Source organism: Condylura cristata, unplaced genomic scaffold (assembly GCF_000260355.1).
Source record: "Condylura cristata isolate star-nosed mole 26May11 unplaced genomic scaffold, ConCri1.0 scaffold00006, whole genome shotgun sequence".
In the NCBI taxonomy this organism is placed as follows: Eukaryota; Metazoa; Chordata; class Mammalia; order Eulipotyphla; family Talpidae; genus Condylura; species Condylura cristata.
In genome coordinates this window covers 24,727,639-24,745,423 of record NW_004567107.1, presented here as the reverse complement: position 1 = coordinate 24,745,423, position 17,785 = coordinate 24,727,639, and the positions used below count along the sequence as shown (strand labels likewise).

Here is a 17,785-nt window from a genome sequence, read left to right as displayed (position 1 = left end):
GTGTTATCTATAAACATGACAGGTACTTTAGATGACAAAAAGCTTTCAGTTTTTGAATGGTTTTAATATCATGGCTAAATATGGTTGATTTTCAAGTGTGTGTGCGTGTGTGTGTGTGTGTGTGTGTGTGTGGTGAGAGAGAGAGAGAGAGAGAGAGAGAGAGAGAGAGAGTGAGAGAGAATGCGCGCACGCACTCCCACTCTCCTGTCCAAGTCATAACGACTCTTCTGAGAGAGGCATGATCCCGTGATTGTCACAGCTTTCTTCCTGAACTGGCATTCATGGCTTATCATTGTGTTGAGTTTGTATATTGAAAGATGAAAAGGAACAAAAAGTGGCATTCATATGACAGTAGAACAGACTGAACTGTGACTTCTATTGCTCCACATGGAAGCTGGCTTATGGTCTACCTCGTCCCTCATCCTATTACATTTCCTACAGAACAGAGCGCGAGACTCCAGGCGGTTACACTGGGGTGGAGAGAGGTGACAAACTGTGATGCCCGCCCCTCCTCCTGGCTTCCCCAGCCCCTCATGTGAGCCTCCCATCTGATCAGATGTCTGACTCCTCTTGTTTGCCCCATAGCAGCTCATTTTGCAGGTGACAACAGTGAGGCCCAGGGAGGTTAGGTCACTTGCCATCCTCAGGCGCTGCTCAGTGGGGGATGTGGGAGCCAAGCTCAGTGGCTGTTGTTTAAGATCTGGGCTCAGTGCACCAGAGGGTTCTGCTACATCCTTCTCCCTATGCCTCTCAGTGGGAGCTTATGGGAGTCAGCCTTCTAGGCCTGGGAGGAACAGCAAAAGAAGGGAGTCAATCCCTACTGGCCTAGGAGGTGGAGCACTAGCTAAAAGCACCCACTGGGAACTGACTGGTGTTTGGACTCCAAGTTCAATGCTTTTGGTCCCCCTTCCTGGTGATCCTGGGAATTGCTAAATAAATGACCCCAGTCTTAACCTGTGCACACATCTGTGCTGACCCAGTTCAATCTGGAGTAGTTAATCTGTACCTTTTCCCCACAGTCATGAATGTGGGCTTGCATTTGCAAAGCCTCTGAAACAGCCTGACTACAAATCAGTGAACCTTCAGGGGTGGTGAGAACCAGGTCCTCACATCTTTCCGAGCCCTTGTGTTCGGCGCTAATGTTGATTTGTAAAGTGCTTTATGATTTATTCATAGTGCCTTGCCAGGCTTCCCAGGACAACCTTCCCCTCACACAAATGAGTGCAACTCCAAGAATAAAATGTCAGGCTTCATTAAAAGAAAAAGAAAAAGAACAAGAAAAACCTCTGGTGTGGGGATGTCCCTTCTATTGCTCCCTCGCCTGCGTCACCCAGGTTTGGGGGATTCGGATGAACCTCCCGTGCTCTCACAGCCTGCGGCAGGTGAGCTCAGAGCGATGTCAGGCGCTTCTTTCGGCAGGGGCAGAGATTCCCCCAGGATGGACCTCGAGTCTGCCCCACTGAGACATGAATTTGGGCCAGTGGATGTGTTCCCAGGAAGCAGACAGTGAGTGAGGAGGTATCTGAGGAGAGGTGGACCCCTGTGGTCTGAACTTGTTCCCCTGATCTCTGCTGGGAGATGAGCAGGTCCCTGAGCTCTCAGGGATGCCTCAGAGCATGAATCAGCAGTTGTGAGCTAGCCCAGGTACCACTTTCACTTTCATTACTGTCCTCATCACAGTCTCCTCAGATGTGGGGAGGGTAACCCCAAGCACAGAGGGGAGAAGGAAATCCTCCTTTCCTTGCTCAGCCTTACTCAGGCCTCCCCAGGAAAGCTGACCACAGGCAAACACAGTGCCCATGAAATCACCACAGGGCACAGACATGTACTGCAGAAGTGGAGTGACTTCATGGGTTAAAACTCCAGACCCAGAAAGAATCCAGAAACTGCATCCTCTCCCTCCTGCAAGAACATCATGGTCTTGAGGGGGGAAACCGTGAAGCCATAGGACTTTAGAGCCTCTCAACTTCTTTGAAAGCTGACTCCAGTTATCCTGGTGCCAGATTCTTGAGTTTACCCCCCGTAAACCTCACAAGGGCAGAATAAAAAGGGTGGGGGGCAGTGCTGGACCAGGAATAAAAAGCTGAGTAGAAGCTTGAACCAAGTGAGCTGGAACTCTCCAGGTTCACCCCAGAGAGAAGGGGTGCCCGGGCACCCCAGGGACCTCACTACCATCTGGGGTTTCAGAGATGTGGCAACATACTCCTCCAATGGAAACTTTCTGACAAAATAAGTGCTCTGTGGACATTTCACTTGCTGGACAATTCACACAAAAGTCACTGGTAGCAGGAATAATTTCTTGAGGCCGGGTAACAGTCCAACCTAAGGGAGTTAGAGGGTATTACTATGGGCCACAGGAAATTCTGGGGCTTCCTTCTTTTCCCAGGGACTTGCCTCCTTGCCACATGCCGTCCCAGAGCATAGGGACCCGACACTATCCTGAGTCCCAAAGTGTGAATGGTGACCTGCAGCAGGTTGCAGAGGCCTCATCATCCTTCACTGCCAACTCTCATTCATTGTCATCCAGGAGTGGGTGACACTGAGGCTTGGGAGCCACAATTGCAATCTACAAGAGACCACTTTGCAAAAACAGGGCTATCTGGCTCTGAACATCTTAGAAGAAAACAGCAACGGCAAAAGACTTTCACTTTTAGATTAATCTGGTTAATGCCCATCCCTTCATCATCCTATCTGGCTCTGCTCCTCCAGGCTAGGAATTAGATGAATTATTGCATTTGGGGCAATAGAGAGGGTCACATGGCTAATCCAATTTTGAGAGAGCACAATGGTCAAGTCAAGTTGGATGACCCCAAGTGGTCATCCTCATTGTAAAAATTAAGCCAATGATATTTTCAACTGAGAGCTAATTATACATGATTGCTAAATAATGTATAAACTCTTTAAAAAAAATCACCACTACCAACACCACACCACCAACTAGGTACCAACATCATAGAACATTATTTAGGTTCCAAGATACTATTTCTAAAATATAGCAAAATAAATTACACAGTCCTGGGCTTCCTTCCGTAGAAGTGATTGGGTTCCCAAGGGAACAAACACGGGTTCTTGAATGTGAAAAAATATTACTCTTTTTATGTATAAACTATAGAAATGTATATAACAGAAAAAATACACTATAGCTTTAGATTAAAAGTAGTATTAAAATTTCATGACAATATAATTAGGAAAAAAGTCTAAAAAACTCCTTACGTAGGACATTAAGGAATAAAGCTTGAGAAACACTATTTAAATAGAAAATAACAGCTACGATCTGTACTAGACGATTGGAAGTCATCCACAGACAATTCCCATCGTGTTCTGTCATGTTTCCTGAGGAAGAGGGTAGGATTTGCTCCTTCTTACTCAGCTCTGACCCTGACCCCAGAGCTAAACCTTCTCTGGTGGGCGATTTCTCTACCTCCCACTTTCTAGGTTATACGATCAGTTCTTGGCCTGTTAAATCCATGGTCTGAATTTTACAGGCAACATTTGGTCCATCTTGGTCTTGAAGCAACACCCTATGAACTACCCTGCTGAAATGCCTGCATGGCTGGATGGCTTGTCGCCTGTCTGTCTAGGTGTTTCATGCATTCCTGGGTTCAGATCTACATTAGTGCTGATGGGGGTCACTGAGAAACCCCATCTCACAGACCACTGGGAGATGCAGGTAACTTACGGTGCAAAGTGTTTCAAAAGTCTTTTCAGAGACGAAGGATCCATCAAGGCCAAAGAGAAATATGGATGCATAGGAGAGCATTCCTCCAAGGATAATAAGGTTGTTCATATATGGGCTTGACATCTTTATCAGCCTGTCAAGAGAAGGAGGTAACAGTCAACAGGACTGGAAATGGACTTGTTCCTTCAGCATGTACTTCTGAGTGCCAGGGTTGGTGCCAGATGAGAGCAGGAGACAACAGTGTAAGCCTAGACCTCCGCTGCCCCCTCCCCAGGACAGTGCTGCCCCTAGGGCTGTTACCTGTTCTCTGAAGGATCCCAAGCAACTATAATTCTTTAATGGTGATTTTTCTGCCCCTCAGCCCCTCAGTCAAGTTCACCTATCACTTCTCTCGAAATAGCTTATAGCATAGCTTCTACAATCACTAATTTTCACTTTAAACATATTAAGTCAAAACTTTTTTTTTTTTGGACTGGGGCTGATATATATGCCAAATCTAGAGAATTCTACATTTAAGCTCAGTGAGGGGGCAGATGGCCACAGCACACTGTTCCCCTACTAAGTACCCCAGGCTAGGAAGTTTACAGGTGAGAATGCACCTCGGGAATTGTGGCCACCAGCTGGTGAACGAGACCCCATTTTGGCTGCCAGAAGTTCATTTTGTCCATGCGTGGAGGACGCCATGTACAGGTAGAACATCTCCCCCCGACACCAGGTGATGGAGGTGGACCACGGTGTCCCATCCCACCCTTGCCCCGATCTTCACCAGGCTGCTCATGGGGCCATTCCTTATATTCCCAAGCCCGTCATGCTTCTCTCTCACTGTCTTCAGAATCCTGCTGTGGCTCCTAGCTTCTCAGCAAGCCAGGACTGGATTAAGCCAGCTGAGTTTACCCTCAGCGGCGCCTGACTTCCCTAACACAATCCAGGTCCACTGTCCTCTGAATATTTCCTGTTGCATCCTTCAACTCTTTTAATCCTCCCATATGTTAAAAACACAGTGCATTAAAGTGGTAGAGAGATGTATTAAACACAATGTATTAAAGTGGTAAAGCCTGCCGCAAACTGTGGACACACACAGGCTTTCAAGTGGGGAGCACTAGGTTTAGAGGTGCACCCTGGGAAGGCCCCTTAAACTGGCTGTTCCCCCACGTGTGAGCCAGGAGCACAGATCTAGGACACATGGAAGGCTGCAGTGACACTGGGTCCCTGTTCCTGATCAGCCATCAGCTGCTAAGCCACCTTCATTCTGGTTTCTACCAGAAACTGTGAGGGGAGATGCCAGAACTTGGCAGGCTTCCTGGAGGTGGTAAACTTTAGCGGATGGGGACCATTTAGGAGCACAGCAGTAAAGGGGCATTCAGAACCACAGTGACATTGACTTCCTATCTCCTGGCAGATTTTTCAGTCTGTAAAGCTAGTCAAAAGTGATGGATGCCAGGCTACTGGAAAGACTATCAGTCATTTCCTCCAGGAGGTCAAGAGGGATTAGTTAAGGAATTAAAGGAGTTTCGTCTCATGATTGGGGCGACTTGCCATCGGGAGATGCTTGACATGTTCAGGAGGGGACCTAACCCTCATCCAAACTGCCTCTGTGCCTATGCCTTGTGCCAGATGCTCTCGGGTACGCTCACCACTACTTCAGCTTTGAGGCAGGATATGTGTTATAGGAGATAAATACAGTAAAATTCTTTTTTGATTTCCAGGAAACAGATTTACTGAAGCAAGTCATCTCCCGACCCCCAAACAAATAAACAAACATACTGAAAGTGACAAGAAATCTAGAGCCTCTAACTACCTTTGCTGCAAGCAAGGAGATGGAAAACACACACACACACACACACACACACACACACACACTCTGTTTCTGGCCCCTGGGGAGGTTCCCCAATGTGCCTTCTGGGCTCAAAGGCAGGGCCTAGGTGCGAGTGAGTGAATACAAGCCTGTGTCACCAATGGCGCCCCCCACCCTGCTCTGAGCCCCCTGCTCAGCTGAGCCCACAAGGCAGGGAGCTAGGCTTGGGGATTTGCTATGGAAACCCAAGTAGCTGGCTGTGTTTGACAAACGCCAAGGTGTGGGGTGGGGGCTGCTCTCCCCAAAACTGACCACGTTCACTGAGAGAAGGCGCTGCTCTCCTGCAAGACTGGAGGGCCTGTGTGGGCAGAGGAATGAGGTCAGAAACACAGGGGCAGGCCCGCCTCGGGCAGCAGGGTGGCTTTGCAAGGCAGCCCAGGGCACCTGGCTTTGGTGGTCTGTGTGCCTCTGGGGAGTTAGCCAGAGGGTGAACCGAGAGGATGCAAGGCAAGGGCTCCTTGGCTTGCACATGCTGCACTGAGAATTTGAGCTCAGAATCAGCTCGGCAACCCCCTTCTGCAGAGCTCCCGAAGATGCAGGGAAACACTGCTAGGAGAGTTCTGTCTTCTCTATGTCTCCCCATGGGCCACCACAAACATATTTTATTTAGCCTAATTTTCCTGGGCTGCAGAAGTCCTGCCCGTGTGTGTGTGTGTGTGTGTGTGTGTGTGTGTGAGAATGTGCACTAAAAATCCAGGAACATCCCAGTAACTGCAGGGCACACTTTAGAAACTCCTGTGCCCTGCAACCTGTCAAGCTCTGTTTCTAGACTTTGTCCACTAGGCCTGTCCATCCCGAAAGGGTTATCCAAGAGGACGGCACGGGCAGCTGGCTTACTTCTGATTTCGATTCTTGATGTTGAAGAAGAGAAAAGCACTGGCCATGATCATGCCCAGGATGGTGAGGGCAGAGAGGATGCTGTAGAGAGGCAGGGAGATCTTACGGAGCTGCTCCAGGATGATGGTTTTGTCTTTTGGTGGTTCAGATCCTAGAAGGCCAAGGAAAAGACATCAGCAGAGCCCAGCACAGTCAGTCCCTGAGAACATCTCTGTCCAATGCCCTTGGCCCTGGGCATGACTCTGCCCAGGACACACCTTCTGGGGCAGTGGGCTCCGGCAGCTGGCCAGTCAGCCCAGCGGGAAGCCTTAGCCAGATCTTATTTCTTTCTCTAAATAGAATCAATAAGGGATTTGTGATGCATTTAATAGTCATTAGAAGACTAGAATTTGATTTGGTCTAATTGTGCTGTTGAAAAACCATCACCATTTATCCCCAAAGGTAACAGTGACGTGGAAGGGCCTGGAGGAGATGCTGGAGGAGGCTGAGCTGGGTGCCGCTGCCAGGAGACTCTCAGCTCTGGCCTCTGCTCCACACAGGCCAGTGACGCCCTCTCAAAAGGGCGGCCACCTTGCTTGTCAATCCCGTCGAGGTGCGAATGTGATCTGTGTGTGGACTGTCAGCCTCAAGGTCACTCTGTTATAAATGCTCTTTCTGCCTTTCCGTTTTCGGAAGGCTGGCTAGCCGTGGGAAGTAGAAGCTCCCAGCATGCCTTCCCCTCCCTGCTGCCAGGGCTGGACTAAAACTGTGAGGCTCCAGTTCTCCATGGGACTGCAGGCCCTGGCTCCTTCTTCAAGGGCACTAAGAACCAGGGGTACCCCATGGGCCTCAGAGCAAACTCACCTCTGAGTTTGTCAAACCGAATGGCAGTATTGTCCCGCCTGTTTTACCTGGCACAAACTGCAGAAGTGCAGGCACTAACGTCCCTCTCTCCCTCCCCCCAATCTCTCACCCACCCCTTCTTTCTCATCTACTCCAGGTCATGTTTCTGCTGTGAAATTTTGAAACTTAGGGGACTGCCCTTCAGGTAGTGATGTTTGAGATCAACCAGCTGCCTGGGCGTGGCCGAACCTGGAGCTCAGGAGACCCACCAGGTGACAACCTTGTCCCCATTGTGTCACTGGTGCCAGGCTCAAGGATGCCTCTGTTTCCAGGAGGCAAGCAGAGGATGGGCAGATGCCAAAGCAGGCTTTGAGACCTCCTCCGAACATCTGTGCTTAAAAAAATATCTGCTAACAAGTTCAAATGTGTTTGGAAACAGTCAGTGGATAAAAAGAGTTTGAACCATCTATGCAGTCTAGGGAAGCTGCCAGGCCTGAGAAGAGCCAGGAACCTGCCGGCCTGGTTAATGCAAAGCTTCAAGCAGGTCTTTGTAAAATCGCATTTATGAGGTTTCAAGGGCCAAAAGTCAGGGCAGACGCAGACACTGGGTGATCAAGGGAGCAACACTTCTTGCTTTCAGAAGTGAAATCTTAACATCTAGAAACTTCTTTCTCCAAGCTCCTGTCTCCCCTACCCCTGCAGCCATGGCCTGGGCTGCTTTAGGGAGCCTTAGTGGCCTTCTGACTCCCAAACATGAGCAGTCCTGGGGGTACTCATAAGTTCTTAGCTGGAAACAAGCCCCATTCTGGGCTCCAAGAAAGGGGACCAAGGTTTGGATCAAACCCCAGAGGACAAGGCCACATGACAACTATGACCTGTAGCTGTTTGTATAGAAACAACTTCAGAAAGCTGACAACGTCTTCTCCTTAGTCCACCTCCCCGGACCCACTTTGGAGTCTCCACACTGTGGACCTTAACTGAGATGCTGTGGGAGCCAGAGTAAGGGCCACCGGAAGTACCAGTAATGGCAGCAGCCCAGGGTTGTCCTTCTTGCTCTTCGCCCACCCACTCACTCACTGTTCGTCCATTCATCACCATGCCTTCTCTCACTGTCTTTCCTTCACTGTCTTTGATGGTGATCAGCCTTCACATCACCTTCCACGTGCTAGGCCCGGTGCTGGGCAGCCAGTGACTCTAAGATAAGCAAGACACAGTCCCTGTCCTCAAGGAACTTCCAGGCTCAGCTTGAACAACCCCACTACTGACTGCTTGCCATGGGCTGAGCACTCTGTTGAAATTTCATACCTGATCCACCAACTGTTGCCTTGGGTCTAGACAAGCCCATTCCCAGCTTACAGCACGCAGGCATTTTATGGGCATTAAGTGGTTTTTATAGTTAGTAAGTGACAATGCTGGCTGAATTTGAACTCAGATTTGTACATGTTAGGTCCTGGCTGTTGCCAGGAATTTAAAGTCAAACAGAATGTAATCAGGGAGTTCATAGTCCAAAAATATAGACATTTCAGTGATCATGAGCCCATAGGAAAGGAAGACAGAAATAAAACTGGATAAGCCAAGACAAGGGAGTTATTAGCTTAGTTGGGGTTAATCAGGGAAGACTGCACGGAAGAGGTGTCTTTAGATCTGGCTCTAGAAGATGTGAGAAGTTCTCTAGCAGAACAAGAGAAAAGTGGTCTTCCAGGAAAAGACTTGGGGGGTGGGGTGGGAGGCCAAGACCTTCCTGGGAGCAGGGACACATTTAAAAGAATTACTCCGGGTCATCCAATGGCTTAAGCACATATCTTGGTGATGGTTCTCCATGCATAATCCAGTGACCCATACTAGGAGCTGGACCCTAGCTCCAAGTGACAGAGATTCTGGGCACAGTGCGACAGTGTTTTTATAAGAGGGAGGGATGTTTCTTTTCCCCCGAGAAGCCAAGGAATCTGAACTTATCCTTAGGTCTCAAACAACATCCAGTCCTGGGGGGCAAGTCCCTTCCTCCAAGAAGTCCACCTGTCTTACCTTGGAACCTGATGGTGTCATTGATGATCTCCAGGGTGTCGGCAACAGCGTTGTACTCTCCCACCTTCACCTCCCTGCTGTCTGTAGGGAGCAGGAGACAGTGTCAGGTTACAGCCAAGTCCTGAGCTTCTAACTGGGTGCTCCTATCCAGCTCTTGCTCTGCACACAGACCTGGCTATATTCTTGTAGGTTTGTCCTTTCCCCAGGGCTCTTTCCAGGTAGAATCACAAAAACCGAACACTGCTCATGCCAACTCACCCACCGCTTATGTGTCTTTTGCGGTTCACCTTACGGATGGGGTGCCTACTCCCCTCATTGCTGGACACTGCCTGTTCCCAAGGGAGCCAGGGTCCTTCCTGGTCATTGAGCTGGACAGTCTCTGTAACTTTTGCTGCCATTTGGCTCTGCTTTCTAGGCTCACACAGACCATCTCTGCTCATTCTGCCCAGAATAGATGATAATCACCACCGACCAGCCCCTGTACCCACTTTACATCCAGGCCACCCCATCTAGGCCCCTCCTTAAGTCTCACCCCAATAGTGCTGAAGCATAGTTAACATAGCTAAACATGGGCTAAGGACTGATCAAGGTGCTTCAGGCATGAGCTGGTCAGTCTGGTCAGCAAGAATAGGAGACCAAGTTCTCCTTCATTCTGGATGTTACGTTCCTATCCATGTATCCTGAGATGATTATCCTGCAATGCATCTGTCACCCTCAGAGTTCAGCTCCACTGAGTCACACAGGCTCAGTCTCCTCGATCAGCTCTTGTTCAGATGTGTTCTCAGACTAAGAGTTACATCTGATTAACCTCCATCCTCGCTGCTATTCTGCGGGTGTGTCTGGGTTATTGTTTTGGCCATTGCCAGGGATTAAGATGATGAGGACTGGCCCGGGGTAGGGGGTGGCAGGAGGAATGAAGATGGGGAGATCATATTTGACAAAGGTCCCCCCACCCCACCCCAGGTAAAATCTAGACAACTGAGTGATCGAATGGGTGGGGAAGACGGAAAACAGGGGAGCAAAGCAAGTGATTCGGGGGCTCTCGTGCCATTCCCTGTGTGGGGAACCAAAGAGGGGGGTCAACAAGTGGGTGGATGACAAGTTCTGATTTGGACATGTTGAACCTGAGGAGGCTGTGGGTCATCAAGGTGGAGATGCCCTTGGTCTGGAGCCAGAGGAGAGTGTTGGGGCCATTGACATGGAAGCTGGGAGCTGGAGCAGGGGACAGACAGGGTGGATATTCTCAGGGTGAGTCAAGTGAGAAGAAAAGATGACAAGGGCAGAATCCTGGGAGAGCCAACTTCTGGAGGGCGGACAGGGCCTAGACGCTGTAAGGAAATTGGGAAGGAATAGCCAGGAGGCTGGCAGCAGGATGCCAGGAGAGGGGGACCTCACAGAAGCCAGGGACAGGCCCAGCTACCGCGGCCACTCAGAGACTAGGATGCCAGGCCCTGGAGCAGGGGTGGCGGGGGCAGTAGATTTGGCATGTGCCAGGATACTGATGACTACAGAGAAAGCAGAGCTGGGGTAAGATTTGGGGGATAGAGGTGGAGAGCCACTGGCAAGGTGTTTGGGAGGAAAATGGAACCCCCAGGGTAGAACAGGCTTGATCCTGTTGTGGGGTGGGGGAGGAAGGGCCAAGGGGCTGCTCTGAGCTCCAGCAGTGTGCCTGGATCTGGGCCAGGAATTGCATGTCCCTTTTCTCATTTCGTTCTCACAACTGTGTGGTGTGGGTGGTTTCAGTCCTTGCCGGTTTCAGCACAGATGAGCAACAAGCTCGGTCGGGCAGGTGGTCAGGATGCCACAGAATACAAACCCAATCCCAAGACGTGTCCCACAGCCCATGCTCGCCCTGGCACGGTGGCTCCCTCCGTGGGACCATGAGAGCTGACAGTTCAGAGCAGAGCTGCTCTCTCCGTCCATCGCCTCCCCCCCAACCCCCGTCACCAGTGCCTCCTGCGTGTAATAACTGCAGACACCACCTGGCCCAGATCAAGGGCTGGCCCTCAGAGCAGAAGGGGTTCCAGAGCTGCAGGCCCAGCTCAGTGTGCCCCGAATTTATGAAGTGACACAAGCTGGCATTCCAGGTATGCATCCCAAGGAACTGCCTGCCGGCTCTGGCGCTCAGTGCACTTTGCTGAAATGCTGGTGTGCTGCGGGCTCCATAAACATGCGGGAAGCAGAACCGGGAATCCCAGAGGCCACATGTGTGCTGGGACTCTGCGGAGCAAAATAGGGCTGTGAAAGTCACTTCCTTCTCCTGCAAAGGTCTCGCTGCCTCACACTGAGCAGGCAACTGTCACTCGCTGGGTCACCCAGCTCCTAAATGTCACATTAGCAGACTCTGCTGGGAGCTCCAGCATCCCTCTTCTGGCCTTTTAAGTCTTCGGCCCCAGTCAGCTCCTACTGCTCAGAGGGGGAGGCCCTGATTTATTCATCTGGCTTGGGGAGGCAGCACATGAAATATGTAGACTGGCTGGGATAAATCATCAGGAGCTGGGAAGTGGTGTGGCTGCTCTGACCCCCAGGTCTCACGGTACCATCCATCCTGTAGCTCTTAGCTGCCGGCCTCCCTCGATGGCCATAATCACCAGAATGTCTCCTTGGGGCTGAGCCCGGAGGCTCACAGACACTTCACATGCTCTTGCGTTGGAGGCATAATGAGGGCAAACTGTGAGTCAGGCCTCATTCTCTCCAGTCCAGGGTGAGGAAGGAGCTTGTGAGTTAGGAGATGCCTCAAGGCCATGTGCTGGGCTACTGGACAGAGGACCAGGGGGCACCTGAGCTTGGGTCCCCAGGTTCTGTACTCAGAGCACATTCCTCAGCCACCCTGAGCACACTGCTGCTCATTCAGCCCCATCTAGTAAGTGCCCATTGCCCTGAGTGCTTGGATAGAGCATGATAAAGAACCTTCAGAAGCAATAACGGTTAAGATTGTCTCCACATCCTTATCCACCATGGCTCAGATATTCTCAGCACTAAAGGATGCTTATGTTAAATACTTTAATCACTTCATTCATTCATTCATTCATTCATTCATTCATTCATTCATATAATTCAAGATAATTCCAGAAACATTGATTGGGGCATCCATAAGAGCCAGGCTCTATGCTGGTGGCTGTGGATACACAGATTAAAAATAAAATCATAATCTCTGACCCTATAACTTAGTGACTGCAGCCCCACCAATCCTAATAGGGAGTTGAAATTATTCAATGTGCAGAGTATATTCCTTTCCAGCCAGTCGTACCCTGTGAGCAGGTGGCCATAACTGTAAAGTGGCAACTTTAAGAGTAGTCCTAAGTGTTAAAGAGGAGAACAGAGGCAGTTTCTGGCTGAGGGATAACTCGTGGTCAGTGTTCCATAAATCGTAGCTATTTGAGTCGTGAGAAAACTTACTAGGAGCGATTTGCTAGGTCCCCAATCACCCTGTCTCTTACACCATAGCTCTCTGTAATGGTCCCTCTGCTTGGCAGGTGGTTTCCCCTCCCTCTTTGAAAGCAACATGCCCTAACCCTACCTGTCGCTTCCCAGAGTCATGAGAAAGCCTTCCCTGGGTACTGTTCTCCCTTCCAGCACCCCTGGTGCTGTGGGTACAGGGTACCTGGTGACAGAGCTGCAGTCTAGGTGTGCCCAGGTCTTATGATAACTGGGTAGAATTTGAAGCCTTCCTTCTCAAGTCCAGGGAGTATAGGGTCTCACTCCCTGTGTTCTAGCCAGGGCCCCTCCTGGGGCTGCGGGTGGACAGTTCTCCCATTCACTCACAGCCCAGCATGGGGAAGAGGGTGACTACAACAGCACATTCAACTTTGAATTCCTGGGCTTCTTATAAACACCTTTGTGCAAACAACATTAACCACTCACATGGATACTGACTGGGGCTTGCAGAGTGTGGACCAGGGTCTTCTGGAAAGAGCCATAGGATGGGTAAGGTGGTTGGGGGGATGGAGCAGAGGGAGAGAGGCTGTGAGGTGAGGCCTGTCACCGGCTGACCTGCCCCATGAGCCCTGCTGCAGGGGCCATGGACTCACTGTGTGACTTGTACTTGTTCTGGGCCTCAGTTTCTCCATCTACAAATTGCACTGCAGAGATTCCAGCAGCTCTCATGCCCGGGTGGATATTAGAGTCACTGGGGAACTTCTGGAAACACTTCTGGTGCCCACATAGACTCATGTACTAGAAGCCCTGGGGATTTAGAGATGGATCCTTGGTATCAGTACTTTAAAAGTTCTCTAAAGTGACCCTCATGTGTCTCTGGAGGAAAAAAACCACATGGTTAGACTGAGGGCCTATTGATACTGGAAATTTCTGTTCCCAGAGGCTCAAACTACCGTGAGACAAAGAGGCCGCTTTCCTGCAGTGTAATATTGGTTCCTAGTTGCGGGGTAAAAAAGGAGAGTTCCCTTGAAACGTGCCATCTTATTTTCAACTTTAGACTTGCGGGTTATGTATTTTTTTCCCTATAGGTAATAATTTTTCCTACAGGTAAAAATTAAGCAGCCCAAAAAGTCCACTCTGAGAATATCCACTGGCATGGCCGAGCCATCCACAAGGCAGCTGGAAACAGGGTTCAGCAGAGTGACCAGCTTCCTTCCTGCCCTGCAGCCCCTACCCCAGCAGGGGAACCCACTGCAGAGGTGCTGACCTCCTGCTTTAGGGGTGTCCCCGCATCCTACTACATGGGCCCGACTCCCCCCATCTTCCTCCATTGGACCTAGTTCTCAACTGTGGGAGACTGACTGACACACTATCTGTCTATTTGTCTATATATCTATCTCCTTTAAAGTTTACTTGCTTCAAACATACACATACTATAAGGTGTAAAACAGAAGGTGATCTTGGTTCAAAAATAATCAAAGATTCTATAAAATGCCTCCACTCCAGCCTCCCCCACCCCCCCATATAGCCCCAGGACTCAGGGGCAGGCAAGAGCCCTGGCTGGGTGACAGGACCTTGATGCTGCTCTCTCCAGCATGGCCAGCTACTCCCAGGGCGGAGTCCTGGAATCCTCACCCCACCCCTTTCTGGGTCTGGTCACTTCCCGTGGACAGCTCTAGAAGGACACTCTCCTCTCACAGGGTGGAGGGCAGAACCGAACAGCGCCTCTCGGTGACACCAGGTAGCGCTGAACTTGCACTTCCATGGCCTGGGTCCTCACTCACACTTTGCTTTCTCTCCACAGACAACATACCTCTGCCATACTTTTAATAAGTTAACTTCATTGATTTTGGTTTCGAGATATCTAACAGGCCAGGTAGACATAAGCTGAATGCCCGGGGGGATATAACAACCCTGCGAAGGTGGGTTTGTCCATTGCCTTATGTCAGCTGGCCCAGGGCAAGAGCTAAGTACTTCAGAGGAGACAGGACACATAAATACCCAGGTATTGCAGGCACCTTTTCTCTCTCTGCTTGGTGAACGCCCATGGTCCTTCAAAGTTCATCCCAACGCCACCTCTCAGGTACTCTAGAGTCTGCCAGGCGGAGCTGAGTATCCTCTGAATGCCTGAATCACCTATCATGCCCTCTGGGGACCCTGCTCTCACTGGACCCAGAGCACCCTGGGGGCATCTTACCCACCTTACACCCCCCATACCAACCACACTGGCCAAGTGGGTACTGGAATGCCATTACTGAGAAACTCTAAGAAACTTGAACAGCCTAAACCACAGCAGTTGGGGAAGTTGGGGGTGGAGGGTGAAGAATGTATTCCCATCAAAATAAAAAACTTCTAGGCAATGAAGACTTTAAAGTTTATAGACAACGTGGCTATGGAAGTTACTTGCAATGTTTAAAGTCAGCGGAGACTTGAGAGCTAGATTATATAAGGAACTCTCGCAAGTCAACAACAAAAGACACAGTATCCTCAAAATAAAAGTGGGTACAGGATCAGAAAGACAACAGATGGCTAATAAGCAGAAGAAGAAAGGTCCAAACTCATTAGTAATCAGAGAAGTAATATTCCAAACCCAACATGATATTAATTTATAGCTTCAGATTGCCAAAAAGTGAGAGGCAGGGACACACAAGTATGTGGGGAGGGAGGCACACAGGGGCCTCTGCCAGGAGAGCTGGGCACATGTGGCCACGTAGGAGGCCCCTGCAGATTTAGGGCACCCTTGGCCTTAACACATCTATGACTGTTTGCCCGAAAGAATCACCCAGTTAGGTCTGGAAGCGCAAACACATTTGTTATTTGTGGCGGCAGATTGCAAGGTGACTTGGGAGTCTGTCACTGGGGGCCTTGGTGGGTGGAGTACGGGCAGGTTGCAGGAGGGAGCAGTGAGAAGACACAGCCTAGCGGTACCGCCTAGGTGCCTAGAGGTACGTGCATGGAGGTCCCGCCAAGGTGCTGAGTGGGGCAAAAACAAAGAAAGAAAGATACACCAGTTGCAATAGTGTATACATTCAAAACATACATGCAAAACACATTTTGCAAGGACATCAGTGCAACATCTGCACTGGACACTTAGAATGGTTGCCTTTCAGGGGAGAGCCAGAAGTGGGTGTGAGAATAAATGATGGAGGTAAAGGTACCAAGCAGCAAATCAGAGAAACCAACGATTAACATGTCCTGTGAGATGAGCAGTGTGGAGTTTGTCCGGAGAAAGCAAGACTGCATTTTCCTCAAGAAATTCTGGAAAGGGCTTTATCTGGGCTCATTGTGCAGAGTGCCCAAGAGGGATGGAAGTCCACAGTTGCTGGGACCCTTCTCTGACAGTCGCCAAACAGGGACATTCACAGCCTTGTGTTACTGAATTCTCAAGGCAATAAAAGGGATTCCCTTCTACTTTGTGCTTTTAATGTAAAGGCTAAAATGATGGCCCAGCATCATTAAGCCACAGTGCCTGGTTAGCAATGATCATCTACTTCAAAACTCATATTTATCCCATATGACAGGGAATGAGTTCCCCGTCACTGGAGGCATTCAAGCATACGCAATGCCATAAAGAAGAGTCTGGATTCCTTTCAATGAGGAGCATCTACAGTTCAATGGAACTCAAGATCTGCTAAAAAATTCTGTCTTTCATGCCACCTTCCTTGGCAGGTAAGGCCTGGATGGGGAGGCCTGGGCAGTGTCAAGGCCAGACCTTCACATTCACATCTGTCCTTCCATTCCCGCTGAACTACAAGCCTGCTGGGGCTTCCTGCCCTTTAATGGACTGTGTCTCCACTCAATTATATGAAGTCGAGTGGCAGCTCGACAAATGGGCTCTTGCAGCCCCGTGGCTTGGTGAAGAGTATAATTCTTGCCTTGACAGAAGGCAAAGGATATTAAAAATCTGCGACAAGTGTCTCAAACTGGGGTCAAAGCAACTCTGAAAGTTTTCTAGTAGGTTCCGGGAAATGATCTTCCTGCTTTTATAGGCATGCTGGCACTTGGCCAGAGAGATTATGAAGCCCCTTGGGGGGGGCGGTACGGACTGTATCTTATTTGACTTAGCTTGCCCCAGAGGACTTGGTAAAGCGCCTGGCAGATGCTGAGGAAATGCTCTGAATGGAACTGTATCTGTCACCCCGAAGACCAAGAGGTAATTAATGTCTGCAAATGAGAGGGACAAGCCTACACGTCACGGGGTAAGTTCTGAATGACAATTACATCGTTGCAGTGTTAGGAGACCCCATCCCTTTAAATCAGCAGCCAGAATCCCAGACTCCAAAGTCTGAGTCTTTTATATTGCACAGAAGCAGTGTGACATTCAAGCACATTATCATTCACCGAGATTCTTACAAACAGCCCTAATGAAGGCAGGGCCGGTGAGTGAGAGCAGCAGACGCTGAGATTTCACGAAGAACAGCATAAACAAGGCTCTAATCATGGCTTCGCTCAACTTCCTTCCCTGCTGCAAATTCTGAGCCATGTTTAGATTTCACCAGTAACATGGATTCTTTTTTTTCCTCCTGGGGAAAAAAAAAGCCAATTCCCTCATATTCATCCTCATCTACTGTGGTTTCGTGCAAGTTGGAGACGGCATGGGGGAGCGGTGCTGAGCTGCAGTTGCACGGGGTTCTGGTCTAGCTCTACTCCATGCAGGTGTGTGGTCAGCAGGATGCTGATACTTCTCACCTGCAGCCAGAGGGGCTCCCTCAGAACCGTGCCTGAGAGCAGGAGGATACACATCATTTATCTGGGACACGGGTGCGGGAACCCCAGACCGGGAAGGGAGAAGAGTGAGCACAAGCTTCACCTGGGATAGAAACTGAGGCTCAGTGTCACTGGGGTCTCTGGGAGACTGGGCAGATGCACCTTGGGGAGGAGGGGGACGGATGCGGTTCTTTACTCCCGACCGCTCATGCACACAGGCTCTGGGCTGCCCTGCAAATAGAAGCTCCCTGGATTCCTGGCCCATTTCTCACATGGGTCAAGCGTTGTGACTGTCCTTACTAAGAAGCTTATTCTGGGCGTGGACACTCCGGGGATACGGGTGGGCCACTGACAAAATCCACACTCAGAGTTGCAGCGAGAAGCCAGGCATGAGGGAGAGCATTCTTAGGCCCCTCCTTGGATTTAAAATATAGTACGGAGTTACCCTGGCATGTTATTTTAGAACAGTTCCTTTTAACCAG

General features: G+C 49.9%; 1 protein-coding gene across 1 annotated transcript in view; it reads right to left on the bottom strand.

Moving 5' to 3' along the window:
* The window catches only part of GABBR2 (gamma-aminobutyric acid (GABA) B receptor, 2), a 328,099-nt gene that overhangs the window by 71,811 nt on the left and 238,503 nt on the right, over positions 1–17,785 (bottom strand). Inside the window, exons 9-11 of the mRNA XM_004677485.1 lie at positions 9,219–9,299; positions 6,372–6,522; positions 3,680–3,812 (exon numbers count right to left, since the gene is read on the bottom strand). Of these exons, the coding sequence (XP_004677542.1) occupies positions 3,680–3,812; positions 6,372–6,522; positions 9,219–9,299 (365 nt within the window). The remainder of the gene's footprint in view (positions 1–3,679; positions 3,813–6,371; positions 6,523–9,218; positions 9,300–17,785) is intronic.